General features: G+C 39.3%; 1 protein-coding gene across 13 annotated transcripts in view; it reads left to right on the top strand.

Annotated features, from left to right (window-relative positions):
* Positions 1-18,184, top strand: part of Bbs9 (Bardet-Biedl syndrome 9) — a 459,963-nt gene extending 441,779 nt beyond the window's left edge. For all 13 annotated transcript variants that reach the window (XM_078039867.1, XM_078039868.1, XM_078039866.1 and 10 more), the window contains 2 exons: positions 17,453-17,563; positions 17,746-18,184. In XM_078039867.1, the coding sequence (XP_077895993.1) occupies positions 17,453-17,563; positions 17,746-17,777 (143 nt within the window). In that variant the 3' untranslated portion in view covers positions 17,778-18,184. The remainder of the gene's footprint in view (positions 1-17,452; positions 17,564-17,745) is intronic.
* Positions 18,185-19,601: the final 1,417 nt, after the last annotated feature.

Genomic DNA, 19,601 nt, shown 5'->3' with positions numbered 1-19,601 from the left:
ATCTAATCTGTCAGGCTAAATTTATTCATTCAAGTCAATAAGTAATTATTGTGTATCTATTGTGTGCCAAGAACTATTCTCTGGCTTTGAGATCCTTGCCATTTTGTAGTTCTTTATTCTTGCAGGGCATTATGGTTTGGATGTGAGGTGTTCCCCAAAATCTCATGTGTGAGACAATGCAAGAAGGTTCGGAGGAGAAATGATTGATTTAACCCAGTCAGTGAATTAATCCCCTGATAAGAATTAACTGAGTGGTAACTGGAAGCAGGTGGAATGTGGCTGGAGGAAGTGGTTCATTGGGGGTGTGGCTGTGGGGTATATATTTTGTATCTGGAGAGTGGAATCTCTCTCCTTCTGCTGCCTGATCATAATATGAGCTGGTTCCCTCTTCCACACTCTTCTGCTATTATGTCCTGCCTCATCTTGAACCTCAAGGAATGGAGCCTGCTGTCTCTGGACTGAGACCTCTGAAACCATAAGCCACTAAATAAACCTTTCCTCCTCTACAGTAGTTCTGATGGGGTCCTTTCATCACAGTGGCAAAAAAAAAAAAAAAAAAAAAAAAGCTGACTTGAAACATAACGGGAGAAAATAAATAATAAACATGATAAGTAAACATAAGTGGAAATACTGTGTGAGAGGAATAAGGGAGTTCACAATGACCCCAAGAGTTTTGGCTTGAGCAGCTGGAAAGATGGAATTGAGATGGTAAAGGCTATGGGTGGGACAGATTTGTGGGGAAGAACAGAAATAAAGTTTGGAACATACTGAGTTTGAGATGCTGTTAGATATCCAAGTAGAGATATTGGGTAGGTAGTTGGCTATCCAAGCCTGGAGTTTGGTAGAGAAATCTGGGCTGGAGTTATAAAGTTACAGGTTTCCAGCATGAAAATATTATTCAAAGCCATGATGCTGGATAAGGTCACCAAGGAAATAAGTTTAGAAAAGAGATGAGGACAAAAGCCTGAGAGCTGCATACTCTAATTTTTAGGAGGTTTGGGAAAAGAGAAGGAACTAGCTAAGAATAATGAGATCTAGTATGTAGTGAATTAAGAGGAGAATCGGTAGGATGTAGTATCCTAGAAATAAGGTAAAAAAGAGATTCAAGGAAGACAGATGATCAGCAATGTCAAATGCTGCTTTTAGGCCAAGTAAGTTGGGAGCTGAGAAGTGTCCAGTAGATTTAGCAATGTGGAGGTCATTGTTATCTCAAGCAACTTCTGTGCAAAGGTAGGAACAAAGGGTAGGCTGAAATGGATGAGAGATGCTGAAATGTTGAAAACTTCCAATACTGAGCACTCTTAGGAAGAGTTTTGCTTCCAAGAAGAGCAAAGAAATAGTGGAAGATGCTGGCAGGAAAGTAGTATCGAGAAATGGTAGGGCTGGGGTTGTGGCTTGGTGGTAGAGTACTTGCCTGGCATGTGTGAGACACTGGGTTCAATCCTTAGCACCACATAAAAATAAATAAGTAAATAAATAAAATAAAGGTATTTTGTCCATCTACAACTAAGAAAATTTTTTTAAAGAGATGGTAAATTTTGTTACTGATATGATGTTTACTGTTGTCTTTTATTATTGATCTAGACCCCAATCTTTGCTCTATTTACCAAGCTATTATGTCTTTTGAGCACTGTTTTGTTTTGTTGGCAGATCAGATAACCAATTGAGATTTTTTCTTGACTAACTAACCCAACACTTCATTTTCCTAGAGCTATAGCTGCTGCTTCTTGCCTTCTTAAAATTCACTACCCTCAGTCTCTTTAGCTCCCCAGCTCCTCTTAAAAGGGAATGGCAGGGTGATGATGATACTGTGATAATATTCATGTGCTACCTGCTAGGAACCTGGCACTGTTTGAAGTGTTTGGTATCATTAACTCATTCAGTCTTTACACTTACTCACTGAGCTGGGTACATTTATTTTCTGCATTTTACAAACAAGGAAACTGAGGCAGATTAAATAGTTGTTTCTTTAAAAAAAAAAAGCTAATAACAGTATAGCTAGCATTAAAATTCTGTCAACCCCACTCCAGAGGTCATGCTCTTTGAAGCAACTGGAGAATTTTCAAAACAAGCTGATAGCTAGAGAGATTTTATTTTACACATAATAAGTTAGGTTTTTTGAGAAACAACATTGGTCATTTCTTCAGATTTACTAGCCTGTACATTAGTGGGCTGTGTCCAGCCCACAATCCTGGAATGATGTGGTGGAACATTCTTTAGTGATGACTTTTTTTAAAAAAGGCTGTATTTCCTCAAGTTTCATGAATTCCTTTACAAGTCAACAAGCATATATTATGCACCCACTCTTTCATAAGAAAAAAAATTAACTCCTTAACTTTATGTGTTTATGTTCCAATGGGCAGCTTATTTGTTTATCATACAAGCTATAGAATCATCTGAAAACAAAACAGAAAAGGTTATATATGTAGACATATAATTTTTTCAAAGTGTCTTTAAAATTTCTATATCTTTAGAGATGAGGTGTAAACCAAACCATTCTTTGTTAAGTGTGACTTCTTAAAATGCTGGTAAGCAGTTGCCCCTGAATCCTTCATTAATAATCCCTTCCTTTTCCAGAAGGACTTGCCAACACCCATAAAATATTCACTGGGAGAATTAAAGTCATATAAAAATAATTGGTGTTTGCTTCCTTCAAGGCATACATTGAAATACATTGCTCTGTTTCTCTGTTCCTTGGCTGCTTCCTATGTTTAGTAACACTAGGTCAGCAGACTTCCTCCTTTAAGGTTCATCTGCTGGCCACTTCCATTTCCCATGAGAAAGCAAACCTACCACTGTTTTACCTTTTTATCCTAATGTTTCTTCCATTGATGTCATATTAGCATGCAGGCTTGCATTTATCAGTAGTAAAAGCACTACTGGTAAACAGAAAATAAACAATGTGATTATACACCACCACCACCAATACCACCACCATAATCATCGTCATCAGGGTCCTTTTAAAATTCCTGTTGTGATCTCAGAAGAGCCATGTTCTGTGATAGCAGAATATCAGTGATTTCCTCTTTAAAAGACTGAATTATTTTCAGTGCCTCATTGACAGCTTCACTCTTGGCCAGGGGTCCAACTATAAACATTCTACCACTGGCCTGCTTGCCATCCTCAACTTTTGCCTGAGCAATTTTTAGAAAATCACATATAAATCTGTGGTGTCCTCATGACTTACAGTTTTATATGTATTTGGCTATAACTGCTATGAGGGGGTGAGTACTATAATTTATAGTTCATATTTCTTGGGGGGCTTTTTCTGTGCCAGGTGTTGTGCAAAAACCCATTAAAAGCATTAATTTAACCCTCATCTCTTGGAAAGTAGATAATGTATTTTCTGCATTTAAGGGAAAAGAAACCAAGACCCAGACTCCTGTGACTTTGCTCCAGGCAGTATGTGCCATGTCCCCTTTATGAATGTCCCTTTCCATGATCAGTGGTTCAGTTTGTCATCCTTTTCTGCAAAATATGGCATTGCTTAATGAGCTATCCTACCCACACAGCACTAGATAACAGTTGCCTTGGAAAGATCCGTAGTGTTCACTGTATTTCCTCATCAGATGTAAAAGACCTTGGTGCAGCACTGGCTCTCCAGAGCTCTCATGATTTCTCTTTCCCCTTACCCTGTTTGTGAGCCAGTGACCCAGCTGAACTCAAAGTTTCATAATCACCACCTAGACTCTGTCATTATTAAAAACAACACAAGTTGGTCAAGATTATGGCTTTTAATTAGGTTGTGGAAAGAAACTCAAGTTAAAGAAATGTTGCCAGGATCACTGGGGAATTAATAGCCACTTGATGCAAGAGGGAAGCTGTGAGGAACACTAGTTCTCTTATTATGTGGTGTCCAGGCAAAGCAGAGTTATGCTCTTACTATTTTTTTTCTTTCTTTCTTTCTTTTTTTTTTTGAAATTATTATTGCAGAACTATTGGCTTCCTTTCTTTCTCAACTGTAACTCTGTTTTATTTGTGCGTGTGTACTTTGAGAGAATCTTGGTCTCTGAAGAGGGAGTTAGGAGAGGAAAGTATTTGAAATGGAAATGTTTTAAAATTATGTCTCTTTCCAGTTGTACATTGGATTTCCTTAAGATTTAGAAACAAAATGGCAATTGAAAACCACAGCTACTTTCTTTTTGAACTTATCAGCATAGAAAAGATCTAATTGAAAGACAACAGATTTTGCTTTTCATGGCAGAGGGCTCCACATATTGATTAGGTGGCAAAGAAAAGAAAATGTTAACTTACTCTTCTTCACCTTTTACAATGACTGGGTAAGGCGATTGTGTTTCTGTTTGGAGGGTATAATGGCCTTGCAATCGTGTGTGAAAGCATTGTGATTAGAGGCTATAACAAAATAGTGAGTCTTTTTTTTACGTTTCCATGTTTATGTTCTTACTGGGTGTGTGTCTTTCCAAGTGCTCCAGGTTAAGAACTAAATGTGTTAGAAAAACAGATGTAACACAAATAAATGAGAGAGTTCTCATTTCCTTCAGTGAACAGAGCTCCAAGTTCCTGAGCAATAATTTAGTAGAACCTTCTTGTCATATCAGAAGTTGTGTTGACCCAGCTTCTTTTCCCTGACTTCTGTTGTATTAGAACTGATTAACAATCAATAGGGCCAGGCAGCCGTGTACCAACATGTGCTAGAGGTCATTGTGCACCGATACAGTGTGGAGATCACTCTTGCCAACAATTAATTGGGGAATTCACTTTATGAAGCCCTGTTTACAGACTGACATCTGGAGAAATTCTTAACCTGGATTCATTCCAATCTGAAGGATTTATAGACTGTGCTTGCTCTTTTGTAAATAGGACTCTCTTTCTGCTTGGTACATTCTGTTTACATAATTATCAATGGATGAAAATGACAATGTTCCTGAAATTTCTTAGTCCTCTCTACCAAATAGACCTAAATTCTAACCAGCAGTCCAGCTATAATACTTGGACTTCTATTGTTATTCAAGTTGTGGAAACATCTTAATGCCAGGAGCACCCTAACTCTCTTAAATCCAGACTCCCTGACTGGAGCCCTTATGCCTTTAGGGACTGAATGTTCAGCCTTTATGGGGGTTTTAAAACTTGTTGAGACACATGCTAGACCTCTTAAAATGTATTAGACTCCCTTTCATTCACACAGTTGGTCTTTGCTATGAGGTGTGAAATGGAAATATTTTCAAACATAGGGTACATGCATAGTCTTGAACATGTTTTAATTCTCACCATGTCGGGGGGATCAAAGTTGACTATTAAGCAGCGGACTAAGCTCCAAACATTCCCCAGAGCTTCACATTGAACACACACTGCAGTGGCCTTCACCTGCCTCCTTATGGCTAACCAAGATTACTGTTGCCAGCAGATCAGTTACTGTCAATGTGATCAGCTTGGTTTCTGCAAATACAGGGAGAAAGAAAAGTGGTAGAGTAGATTTAAAAGGAATATAGATAAACAAATATTGCATATTAGAACTGGAAACCTAAGGCTGTATAGAAAGGTAATTTTTTCTACTGTTCATAAATGGTAAAATTATACCAGGTCAGGAGTGGTAAGTCCCTCTCCTCATTACACACAGTGAAAGAATGGAAGTGGAGGTGAGAGAGATGGACATATGTCCTCCAATCCCATCTCAAGAGTAGTTGCAGCTTCATATGAGATCAACCTGATTGTCCATGCTGTGGTAGGAACACAGGAACAAAGGACTGGATTACTCAGGACTATATTTCTAAGACATGCTTTGATTAGGTCTGTGATTTTGTATTCATTAACCATCTCCTATAAATGAGTTTTTCTGGAAGGCATCTGTTCAGTAAACACCTTAAAAACCCAGTTTCATAGAAATGTTGACTGTCTGAACTGACCCATGTACATAGAACATTCTCTGTCTATCTGTCTCTCTCACTCACACACCCACACAGACACACACCATTAGTTAAAAAAATTCCAACAAACATAGCTTTACCAATTGTGGTGTTCTTTAAAAAAATGTTAAGTCCAGGTAAGGAACAGATGGGCTCTTTAGTCTGAAGTCCAGGTTGGAAAAAGAGAGGTTAAGGAGGATTGATCAGAAGAAGTGCAGCTACACTCTCTCTTCAGAGCTTTTTTATTTTTGTCTCTACCATAGCCCTTGTTTAAGTCCTTATCTGTGCTTATGAATAATTCTTTCTAATTGTATCTCTTATTCTGGTTTATATTTTTCTAACTACTGATATGTTTTGTATGTTTAATGCTTCATCATATACACCTTTAGTAAGACATCTCAAATGTCTTGCATAGAAGTGTATACACAGAAAAATAATATATATTGATGATTTATTCTTTCCCTTCCCCTTTCCCTTTTCATCCTCTGTTCCTCCCTGTATTCTATCCTCCTCCTTCCTTTCATTCTTCCATTTTGCCAAAAAGATCCTAAATACTCAGCCAAAAGTACTAACCGGATCCTTGATTTTCTATAGCTTACATTCTCCTACGGTTAGAAAAAATACATTTGAAATGACGAGAAAAATGAAGAGTGGAGGATTCTACCCTTATTCATGGGGAATAATTTCCGAGACCCCAATGGATGCCTGAAACCATCGAGAGTACTAAACTCTATTACTAAGCACTTACATAGATTGTAACTTTAGCAGCTTGAGGTACAACAGCAAACTGCCACTGATTTCTTTTCCTTCTTCACTATTTAATAGTGAGAATATTCATTTTTACTGTAGATCTTAATAATCTCAGCATATGGTTTTTTTCTTTTCTCATTAAATCAAGAACTTTTACCTTTTTACTTTAAAGAAATATTTCATAGCTTCTCTTTTTCACATCCAATCTGCTGCCATCACTACTCTTGCACTTTGAACAATAAAATAAGAGATATTTGTACACAAACACTGCAGTACTGCCAGTGGATCTGATAACCAAGGTGGCTACTGAGGGTAGGTAGCATATATAGCATGGATATTCTGGAACAAAGAATGGTTCAGATCATGGGTTGGAGCAGGATAGCATGAGATTTGTATCATACTTCTCTGAATGATGTACAATTTAAAATGTATGAATTATTTATTTCTGAAATTTTCCATTAAGTATTTTTAGATTGCAGTTGACCTGGGGTAACTGAAACAATGTAAAATGAAGTATTGGATAAGGAAGGGACTATTATACCTCTGTGCATATGTATGAACATAGACACACACACACACTCACACACACACACACACACACACACAGAGAGAGAGAGAGAGAGAGAGAGAGAGAGAGAGAGAGAGAGAGAGAGAGAGAATAAAACTTTCCAAATGAATATATTTACAGAAAATGTCTGAGGAAGCTTCTTCATATTTGAGTGTGATATTCATTGCAAAGCACCCATTCTCTACACCTCACATGAATTATAAAACTTTGAAATGAGTTCTGATGTTAACTTCATAAAACATGTTATTGTGTAAGTCAGCTTTATGTTGCTGTGACCAAAATATACAGTAAGACCAACTTAGAAGAAGAAACATTTATTTGGGGCTCACAGTTTCAGAGGTTCAGTTCTTGGTTGGCTGATTCCATCACTTTGGGCCTGAACAAGGCAGAACATCATGGTAGAAGGGCAGTGCCAGAGGAAAGCTGCTCACCTCATGGCAGCCAGGCAGGCAGCAGAGAGAGGGCAAGGGGTTGCAGTGCAGATGAGCCACCAGCCATGCCCCACTGCCCACAGTTATCACCTAATCATTCCATTGAACTAGGATGGACTACATAGGTTACAGCTTTCACAATTTGATCATTTTGCCTCTAAACATTCCTGCATTAACACAGGAGAGATACCTCATCTCCAAAGCATAATGTCCTATCAACTAAATCTTGATTAAAAGAAGAATGTCACTGGTGTATATTTTTGAGGTTTCTGCTCTTTGTAATTCTTAGTATCAATTCAGGCCATGAAGACAGAAGATTATTTGGTTGGCAAGTCATTTGTGATTCTCTAAAAGTATTTTCTTGTCTGATTACTTTTAAAAATATGAATGTTTTCTCCTCCCTAAAGAGTGGAACACTCCCATCCATACAACCAGTTGATTATGAAGTCACTGTTGCAAGAAAACAAATGAGCAGTCTTTAAATCACCCAGAAAACAGCTTGCCGCCCTCTGGACTTTCTGTATTATTGAAAGGAAGCACTAGTTAAGATAGCCAAATTGCAAGCAATAACTATTAAGATCTTCCTGGAGAAAAAGGAGATACTAAGAAAGCTCTAATGGCATCAGCTCTGAGTCTCTGACTTGATATCTACTAAATGCAGGTGATTGAACTAAAATTAGGTTCTTTGATTCCACAGAAAGGTACAACAAGGACATCTATGCTAATAAAATTAATAGAAGGTAGAGAGTAAAAAGGTATATTATGTGCTGAGCACAGTGCCAACGTACATTATTTCATGGAATACTCACAATTGGTGTCATCATGATTCCCTTCTTACACATGGGGTAACTGATTACATGCCCTAGCTCCTACAGCTAGATCCAGCCAATGCATTGCTGTGTGAGCTTGAACTTGTGCTTTGCCTCTGTCCCTTTCAGTAACCTCTCTATTCACTGCCTGCTTAGTTTTACTTTTGATAGAAGATGAGAGAAACACTTGGAGATCATCCTAAAATATTGAAAACCTCAATAATTTGAAAATAAAGCTCCCTTTAAAATATTTCTTCAGTCTAATCATAAGAAAAAAATCAAACAAACTCCAACAGAAGGGCTTCCTGTAATATCCCTCACAAATCCTCCTCAAGGTCATCAAAATCAAAGTCTTAGAAACTGTCCCAAAACTAAGGGAACAAAGAATATGACAACCCATGCTATGCTACTCTGGAAAGCATCCTGAAACAAAGAAAAGGACATTAGATAGAAATGAAGAAAATCTGAATAAACTCTGGACTTTAATACTAACTTGTCAATATTAGCTTATTAATGTAACATATGTACCATACTAATGAAAGAAGTTAATAATAGGGAAGCTGCAGAGGACATATGGGAATGCTCTGTACTCAATCTGCTAAATTCTGCACAATTACAATTGTTACAAAAACTAAAATCTACCCAACAAAAAAAGAGCATTTGTTGAATTGGGCAAACAATAATATTTTAAAACTTATTATAGTAACACTGTAAGATATTCTAGTAGTAGTGTTATAAAACAAGACATATAGCACTATTCAGTGCCTCATGGAATCCTTAGAACTAGGATATGCAGAGCAGCTTTCCATAAGTCAGGATTGGCAAACTACTTAGGCCTTTGTGCCATATCTGGCCCACTGCTTGTTTGGGTAAATAAAGTTTTATTGAAACACAGCCAATGCCTAATCACATTTACACATTTACTATGACTGCTTTTGGACGACTGGGGCAAAACTGGATTGTGGCACCAGAAACTGGATGGTGCAGAGCTTAAATAATACTTATTCTCTGAACAAACTATTGGTTTAGGCTGAGTGAAGTAGTTTAGTTGGGCCCCAGAATCCCCCTGGATTAGAATCAAATATTAAAGGCAGATAAAGTAGCAGGAGAGATATTGGGTATGGCTTGAGTGAGGTGGAACAGCCATCTCCTGTGGTAGCTACATGTGTAAGGTTTGCAGGCACCCTCCTCTCTGCTGCAGAGCTGGGGCTTATCAGTCTATCAGTCTGTGTGAACCCTACCTTTCCAGAACCCCACCCGAAGAACTTTATCTTGGCCTTTTTATCCTACTCTTCTTTTGGTATTCCTGACTTGGTCTGACAGTAAATAGTCAGAACTTAATGTGTGTTTTAGTGTGCCAGGCACTATACACATTCATCTGTTTCTCCCTTGTGAAGTAGGCTGCCAAAGTTTTATTTTATAGATAAGGAGATTGAGGCTGATTTCATTGAAATAACTTGCTCAGGAGGGTCACTTTGCTAGTAAATGCTGAGCCATGGTTTGAATCTAGGCTTCAAAGCACAACTTTAAACTGTCTACACCATCCCCACCTTCAGTGTGAGAGAGCTTGCTCACTCTGGCAAATGTGAACCAATTCTTGGATTTCTAGGGATTTTGTGAGTTGTAAAAGACAGCCATTATTGCAAATTTGATTATGTAAACTCACAAACAAATAAATTATATATATGCATAGTCAATGATTTTACTTTAATAATTACTTTACTGTTTCACTAGTGGGTATGTACTTGAAATTATTTATGTGTGTGGAATAGGAGAAAATACTAAATAGTACTGTACAACTGTGTAACTCTGCCAAGCTCCATATTTGGTGATATCATGTTTGTTGCTTGAAACTGGCTATAATGGGAGTATTTGTACCACAGAAATTGGCAAACACTATAGATTAGGGTTTTTCTTGTTTTTTCCTAGAAGTCCAGCTGTCACACATTTACCAGCACAGTGCTGCTTACCTTGCATTCTGACTGATCTTAGTATTCCATATGTCAGCCACATTCATTTCTGCCTGACCTCCAATCTTAACCTTTAAACTCTATACCTCTTACAGTGACATCTACAGCAGCAACCTGCAGAAGACCTCAGTTCTTTTTGTTGTTTTTTGTTTTTCTTTTTATGACAATGGATAGAAATTCCTCAGTGTGACTCTCTTGATGATAAAATACGTCCCACTTGTTGAACAGGAAGTCCACCTATTCTATAATTTGCTTTTGAATATAGAAACAGGTTTGAGGACAGCTTAGAATTCCTCCCCATGCCTGTAAATTCTAGAGTTGTATTATATTTATGAATTTATGGGGAACTTCTTTTAAGTAAAATTTTCTACTTAAATAATCATCTGACTAGGTGAAGATTTCTATATGTATTAATCAGATTCCCCCAAACAGATTTTCATAACAGGTTTCATTAACACAAATGGTCATGTATGTAATTTGTTAAAAATTCAGAATAGATTATGCTGAGTGAAGCTAGCCAATCCCTAAGGAGCAAATGCTGAATGTCTTCTTTGATATAAGGGGGGCGACTCAAAACAGAGCAGGGAGGAAGAGCATGAGAAGAAGATTACCATTAAACAGGGACGAGAGGTGGGAGGGAATGGGAGAGAGAAGGGGAATCGCAGGGAAGATGGAAGGAGACCCTCACTGTTATGCAAAATTACATATAAGATGATGTGAGGGGGGAGAGAGAAAAGTGTCATAGTAGAGTGGGTAGAAAGAGGTGATGGGAGGGGAAGGGAAGGGAGGGGAGATAGAAAGGGTAGCAGAATACAGTATACACTAGTATGGCTATATGTATAAATGTGGCTATAAAACCAATGTGATACTGCAATCTATACACGTGGAAAAATAAGAATTCATACCCCATTTGAATCAAATGTATGATATTCATACCCCATTTGAATCAAATGTATGAATCATTGTAATGTTTTGAGCAACTAATAAAAAAAATTCAGAATCACAGGCAGCTTGGAAATCCTTTTTAATATCATTGGTGTAGTTTGCAGTTTATAAACAGCTTTGTTCCAATTGCTTCAATGCTGATCATTCACAATTCATAAAACATGCCGCATGTTTTAAAATTTCACATGCAAGGATTAGGTTTTCAGATTACTCCAGAAAAGTTTTTAAAGTAATAATTTAATTACAATAAGACTCTATAATAAAACTACACTTATAACAGCATTCCATGGTGAGAGTACATCCATGTATCTGACTGGGGATGCCAGACCTTTAATGATGCTCTACCTTGTTAAAGAGCTTATAAATAGAGGTGGGTCTCCTATGGTTGTGATCGAGCAGTGGGAACATGAGGTGAGGGGAATAATCCTATAAAATGGGTCCACTATGCTGACCCCCGCACACTTTCTCTTTTAAAAAGCAGGTTATCTGCAGCCCTGCCTGACTTAAGTAGACAGGATATGTCACAGTTCTTACTTACTCCTATTATCTGCAGGAGAACTGCAGGCCCAAAATGCTGATAAAAAGAACATGTTACCCCTTCAGGGGGTCTTTTGTGACCCTTGCATAGACCAGATCCTAGCACTCAGGGAGACATGGATAATTCCCCCAACCATAAAATCTGTAAGATCAGGTTCCAGTTAGAACTAGTCAGCATGGGCCTAAGTAACCAAGAGTTGTCATGGCAGTGGGGATTTGAAGGTCTGGTGTCAGTCAACAGTCAAGACCTGGGTGGAATTCTCTGGAAACTCTGGGATCTCAATAAAACTGGAGGGAAGGAGAGGTGTGCCATCCCTCTCTTTTCTATGATGACACACTTTCTCCCTTGAGAGTGTTCCCTTTCCGCTTTCCTATCCCTTTTAATAAATTTATGTCTGTTACTCTAAGCAATATGTCTGAAATCTTTTGGCCTGATTCTAAGAATAAGGGTTTGGAGGAAGGGGTGCCCACACTGCCTCAGCTTCACAGAAGGCCCCAGCTCTGTAACAGTTGCAGCAGTACTGTGAAGGGGGAGCCTAGGCATCCTGTGGTGGTGGGGACAGTGAAGCCAGACTGCTCTAGATACTTGAGTAGAAGAGATGTGGATAAATCGTAAGGAGCCCTTTTTGTTGCCAGGAGTTTACTAGCTATTTGAACCTTAGATAATTAAAAGTTTGATGTATCATTATTTTTAAATCTCAGGTACACATATCATATTAATGAAAGTAGACCATATCTTATAATTAAGTGCCACTTACCCAAAGACTGGCCTCTGGCTGCAAACATTTGTTACGTGAAATTGAGAATATTTAGAAACTTTTGTAATGATTGATAAGGGGGCTGTTATGACTATTGAATTGAATACTAAAAGATGACAGGTGATACGTTATTATTTCATTTTTTCTGGTAATTCCTGAGATTCATTATTAACTATATTTTACAGAAGTACTGGTTTTGATAGACAGGAAACTTGAGAAGTTGGTCCTTTTGAGATGTATTGTTAGAGTACAGAGAGCCAAGCTGCAGTTTTATATAGATTTGCTGTGTGACCTTTGGCAGGTAACATAATCTCTCAAATTCATTTAATATGTTGAAACTTTCAAGAAGGCTGATGGTCTGCAGTTCAAGTCAGAGATGCAAGAAATGTCAAAATTGTATTTTCTTTAATAGCAAGAATGTGGAAAATTCAGTCTCAATTATTAGTGCCCACCTGCCCCACCCCATCGCTGTCCAGGCAGTCTTATATTTTGCGCTCATAAAGTGAGGTCACAGTAACTGCCAACAGTGTTTTTGCTGTAACCCTCGGCAATCTTCAACTCAAGGCTTTCTGTGGCTGAGGATGGGGTTCCTGAGGCTCAGCCCTCCCAGTGTCCCATGCCTCCATCCTCCATGACTCATCAGCTTAGGGACCTGAACTGCTGCCAGCTGAGGTCTCAGCCACCTCTCACCCTTTGAGCTCTGCCCCTTCTACCCCTACCAGATTACCACAGTTCCATCTCTTCAGTGAGACCAGGATGCAGAAAATCAAGGCCAGAGAGTAAAGAAACAGATGACCTACGATGGGGTAAATTGTAAGCCCATTTTAAATTGAAAATATCATCAATGGAAAATGCACTTAATCTGTCCAACCCACCTCACCTCACAGCTGAGCAGCATGTGCACTATCACAGGTCCATTGTTTCTCCTCATGGACTGTGGGGCTGACTGGGAGCAGCGACTCACTGCCATGCCCAGCATTGAGAGGAGGGACCCGCCTATATAGCACCAGCTGGGGAAAAGGTCCAAACTCAAAATTCCAAGTATAGTTTCTACTGAATTACTTTTGCATCGTCATAAAGTTGAATCATCACAACTTGGGACCATCTGTATTTCCAGGCTACTCTTTACCCAGTCCCATTCCAAACTGCCCTGAGGCAAGAAAGCACAAAGGGGCCTGGGGAAACTTGAGGGGAAGAGATGATGGTGGAAGGACAAGAGAAGAAAAGCAAATTATTATCAATATGTTTGCAGTTATAAAACGAGGGCAGATGTGGCTCAAGCGGTAGCACGCTCGCCTGGCATGCGTGCGGCCCGGGTTCGATCCTCAGCACCACATACCAACAAAGATGTTGTGTCCGCCAAAACCTAAAAAATAAATATTAAAAAAATTCTCTCTCTCTCTCACACACTCTCTCTCTTAAAAAAAAATTAAAAAAAAAAACAAAAACGAGGGCAGAGAGTCTGTTCTGGCAGGGTTGTCTGAGGATCGATTGAATTAACATTACAAATGCACAGCAGAGTGTCCAGCACATAGTAGGACCCCAGGACTCTGAGCCCCTTGCCCTCCTGGAGGCCCTTGCCTTATTTCCAGGTCACGAAGGTCCCAGATCCTGGTCGTACCTGCCTGTTGGCTCCTCTTGTGTGTCCACACACCATTTGTGTTTTGATGATCTCATCCAGCTGAGGGTTTTCTTCCCCTTTTCCTTTTATAGGGTGGGCTCCAAGCCAAGGGCACTTCATCTGGTGTCCATGGGACCCAAGCTCTACTTCTACAGATGGGCTTCAGAGGGTCTCTGTCAGTTTGGAAGTTTTATGTTTTATTTCTATTCTTTAATCACTTACTCTTAAATTTTTAGCAAATATATATATATATATATATATATTTCTTTTCACACACACACACACACACACACACACACACACACACACACACACATTTTCTTTTTCTTAGCAAAAATCTCATTGGATATACTCATCATTCCTTTTCAGCAGATTTGAATCCAAAATGTGTGGAGTGGGGCCTGAAATTCTTCATTTCTAACGGGTCTCGGGTGATTCCTCTGCTACTGGTGTGATGATCTCACACTAGCAAGGCCCAAGAAACCTTCTGACTTTCTGAATTTGCTTTCACTTGCCCTTTAGCTGCAGTGAGCTTGCATTTTCTGTTTGCAGGGTATCTGGTCATCAGGAACAGTCACACTACTCTGAAGTCTTTATAATTATAAATATTTCCATGCCACAGTAATTTGTTCTCCCAATGTCTTGACCCCTGCGTACTTATCATCCCAGTAAACCATGGGTAAAAGCTTTGTTTACAACTAGAGGTGGTTGCCATCCTGTTCAGCACCAGCTGTGGAGCCAGCTTATTCTTGTAGAATAAAGAGTGGCCAATCTGGCTTCCAAATTTAATCTTGAAGGCCTGGCTTTAAGAATTTTTTCAGAAAAATTTTTTTAACAAGAAAGCAGGGCCTGAGGCAAGGATTAAAGTGATGTCAATTTATTTGTGAAGCACAAAGGAAAGTGAACAAGGAAATATGTGAGGTCATGCCAAGTGGTGCTGGCTCACAGATGACCTCTTCTCCCAGAGAGCCAGGAAGAGACTGAGCAGGTATACCCACTCAGCACACAGCACCTTCCTGGAGATCTGCAAAGAGCTGAGATCCTAGAGAGAGAGGCAGGAGGCAATCTGTCTGTGCAGCATCTTCTGTTCTCCAATTTCCCATTGGCCAGGAGGCCAGAGCTCACACCACATTGTTCCTGTTGTGCTAGAAATGGCAGGGATTCTTGACATATGGTGGGCAGTCCACCTGGCCTGAGGCATCCAAAGAAAAGGGGTCTCATTGTGAGGGGAGGTGACTGGTGGGCCCTGCAGTGGGCATTGACTGAAGTGGGATGTGCTAAGGGAATCTGAGGAGGTGCAACAGTTGGGTCCCAATACAGCACCTGCAGAGTAGAGAGCATCCAGCAGGGCAGCTTGTCATCCCTCTGTACTCAGGACAGTGAAGAGGAATTTACATTAGTTATTAAGGCCACCCATTCTCTGTCTACAGCAACTGACTTTTCTTTTTGTGCCCGCTGTGATAAAGAACTAGGAGTTGCTCTTTAAGTTTTCATACTTTTATTTTGCCCCAATATTGAGTCAGCTCGAGTCAGAGGTGGACATTGCTAACTGCTCTGTGCACTCCTTCCCATTTCACCTCCTGAAGATTACTTGTGTGTGAAGGTAGCTGCATGACAATGGCATTCCTGGCCTCCCTCTGTCCCTAGGAGAAGTGATCTGATTGGTGAGTCTGAAATGAGAAACAGGTCCTTCTTCTTCCTTTTTCCCTTGGGATTAGGGCTCTGTTCATCAGCAAGCACATTCCTTCTTTCCTCTCCTCCCTGTCATTACCTTACAGGTGCCCCCAGCCACCTTCTTCCAATCTCACCCCTTTTCCTTTTCACTCAGTTGGCTGAGTGTAAAGGAGAAAAAGAAAGGGGCTGTTTCTTGAGCTTCTCAGCACTACAGAATTATGTGACCTTGGCAGAATAGTATTTGTGCCACGATGTAACATATATAGGCAGGGTCTCAAGCACTTAGCAACTGCTTAATAGCAATAGTTCTTGTGCCCTGACTAAAAACTTACCATTGCAAAAGAGATTTAAAAATTACCCTCGTTCTCCTTCTAGGAAGGGTCTTGCCATTTGCAGACAGATCTAGGTGAGTGCTATTATGTTGATGGGTGATTCCAATGTTTCCTATTTGGGCACCTCTAGGGCTACCACTGATTCTCACTTTATGAGTGTGGCAACACCTTTCTCTTTAGTTTCTCTCGGCATCAGTTTCTTTTTCAGAGGTGATGCAGAGGGCTGGGTGGTAAGATGTATTTTCCTTCAGACCCAGGATCTTGCCACTTCCCTCTCCTCTGAGTGATGTGGTTTTCCAATCAGTGCTGCCGACACCCTGTCTTTCCTCAGAATGTCATGAGCTTCATAAACCTTCTCAAGCATAAAACCCAACCTGAGCGTTGAGGCTTTGGACTCAGTGTGTGAGTAGCCTATGAAAAAGAAATCACACTTCATTAACAAGAAGAATGGCTTTGGAGTGAAACGGGTAGGGTGAAGTGTTAGCTCACTTCCAGGAAATGAGGGCACGTTAGTCAGATCAAGTTGCAGACGTCGTCGGGAGATTCTCACATGATTCTGAGTTTCCCATACAAGATTTTGGTGGATAAAGTCAGATGAATTATATCCAATCTTTAAAAAGCTCCATGATGCCAGCTCATCCTCAAGTCACCTTAGAATCAAAATCTCCCGCATGCAGTTCACAGCTTTGCTGTTGAGTTGTGAAGTGTTGGCATCTGTGCTATGAGGTGTTGGGATTCAGGGAGAGAGTCAAATTCCAGAGAAATCACTGTCTTGGGATACCTGCAACTTTCCCTGGCCCAAGGAGGATCCCTTCTCTGGTCCATGTGCATTCATAGTTTCCTATGCTCTGGCATTAAAGGGACTTCCTGCTGAGAGACTGTTATACTATGGATATCACATATGCTATATGTTTTGTCTTCTCTGACTTCAAAAAAAGGATACATTTGAAGACAACACTGTTGCTACTGTTGCCAAGTCATAAGCACTGTAACATGTCTTTGGGGGCAGTAACTCACTCCCAGTATTTTCACCAGAGTAACATTGAAGATAATTCTTTTTGGTCCATTCCTCAAGATTGTTGTCACATCATTTATTACCTTCATGCTTGGTGCATTCCTAAACTCTGGTCGCTGTGTGGAGAGGCAGATTTTCTTACACATTGGTTAAAATATCATTTGTGTTTTTTACCTAGGTGGCTGTACTCCAATTCCAGAATCAGACCTAGAGGAGAGATCAGTAGAACAAGACTCCACGGAGCTGTTTACCAACCACAGGCACCTCATTGCAGAGACTCCTGTGCCTGGTAAGAGAATGGGTGGCCTTAACAAGTGATAAATCAGGAATAGCAACACTGTTCAATTCAGGCTATATCAGAGAGCATTTTGCAAAAGTAGTCATTTTCTGACTTCTTGGTTGTTGTTTTTTTTTTTTGTTTTTGTGTCATCAGTGAGACTTTTACTCTCCCTCTCTTTCTTTTTTTTCCAGAAGTTTCATCTCTCCAAGGAGTTTCAGAATAGTCCACGCAGAATTGTGTGGCTGAGAGGAAGATGCCTCCCAAGGCCTACCCTATGTGTACTGCATGTTCAGCATAGATGTTGGGCTGGCCCAGGTGCTATGTAAAGCTCACCCCTGGACAGGACACTGAATGGAGATGGGGATGGGGCTTCTCATTATTCTGGAGGACTTGGAATACCATGCAAGTCAGCAGGAAGACAAGATTTGTGTGTTCTTGCAGGGAAAGGCTACTACTGCCCTTAGCCATCTATATGCCTATAATCACAGAACATAGCGAGATGATATAGTGTGGAAACAGACTTCATAATACAGAGATCCACAGTCAAAATAATTTGATGTCCCATTTTTTTCACAGAGTTCTTATATAGTAAATGTATCAAATTTAATAAAGCATCTCATTATCAAACAATGTCTTGGAGTTGATTTATAATCAAAGGGCTCTACAAGTGATTTCTCTATATTGATTTTTGAAGTAAATTATAAAGTTTACTATGCCATGGGAAGACTTGAATGGGATTATTTTATACATAAAAGAACCACTATAGCAGAACTATTGGCTGACTGCTCTGTTAGACTAGAGGTGGAAGAGGATAAGTTTTCTAGTATTGTATAAAATTTTTAAAAATATTTTTGAAAACCTAATACATCATCATCCTTCTTTCATTACCCTAAAGGGTGACACCTTTCAAAAATCCAGGTTATTAAAGGATTTACACTCTGTTACAATTAAAATTAAGGTTTTTGTATGTAAAAGATTAAAGTAACTGCATATTTCAAGTGAGAATTACAATTATAAGACTTATTTAGACTAAAATATCCCCATGCCAGTTTTATAATGCCTTTCTGTCAGCACAAAGGAAAAAGTGGTTCATGGTTTTTCTATATGTGAAGTGTAAAAAAACTGCATTATTTATTATTTCTAGCATCCTTTTTGTAGGAAACAAGAGACTTGTACTGTTTTTAATTGTGGAACATAGGTGTGGACAGCTAGCCTGTGGATGAACTTCACCCAGCATGTGGGGACCAGTACAGAGATGCCATGGTTCTGTGTATGTCAATAGCTGCAAAAGTATAATACTTCTGATCATCTTTAACAGCTCCGTTCAGAAAGGTCACAGAGAGGTATCTTTCTTCTTGCAAATGTATTTTTTCTCTCTCTCTCTCTCTTTAAATATTTGGTTTCCATGGATATTTTTGTACTGTGAGTATACCATGTGCTCATCTCTGTCTTCCTTTCTCTTTCTTCTTTTCAGGGGCACAGGGTCGTGTCCTAAGTGCATGTGTCCTTCAATCTCCTTTTTAAATTCAGATTTTCTCTCTCCGGTTTCTCTGTACCTTGAAAATTTTTTTCTCCATTTATTCCCACAATTCTTTCCCTTCTCTTTTTTATTTTTCTCTCTTTATTTTCTGTGGTATAAAACTGAAAGCATATTGTTTGATGCCTAAAGGCTACAGTGTGCATGAGTGCAGTGATTTCTATCTCTTTCAAATTCTTCCTCCATTGTTTTCCATTTTTAAATACAGTCTACAACTGCACTCACTGTTCTATGAGAAAGTGACCACCAATATAAATTCAAAAGGGAATTGAATCTCTTGTTTGGGAGTTTAGGGTGACTTTTGTTGCTACAATTACTTGTTAGAGTTTTTACATTGAGAAGTATATTTGTAAATGTGTAGTAAATGTTTCATGGTAATCATTACCATCTTAAAAGTATTAACATAATTACTTGCCCCTATAGTTTGGATCTTAAATGTCCCCCAAGAGCCCAGATTTAAAGCCTTAGTCCCCAGTCCATGGTACTATGTAAGAAACTTTAAAAGTGGGG

Source organism: Ictidomys tridecemlineatus, chromosome 2, assembly GCF_052094955.1.
Source record: "Ictidomys tridecemlineatus isolate mIctTri1 chromosome 2, mIctTri1.hap1, whole genome shotgun sequence".
NCBI classification, from domain to species: domain Eukaryota; kingdom Metazoa; phylum Chordata; class Mammalia; order Rodentia; family Sciuridae; genus Ictidomys; species Ictidomys tridecemlineatus.
This window is presented reverse-complemented; position numbering and strand designations above follow the sequence as displayed.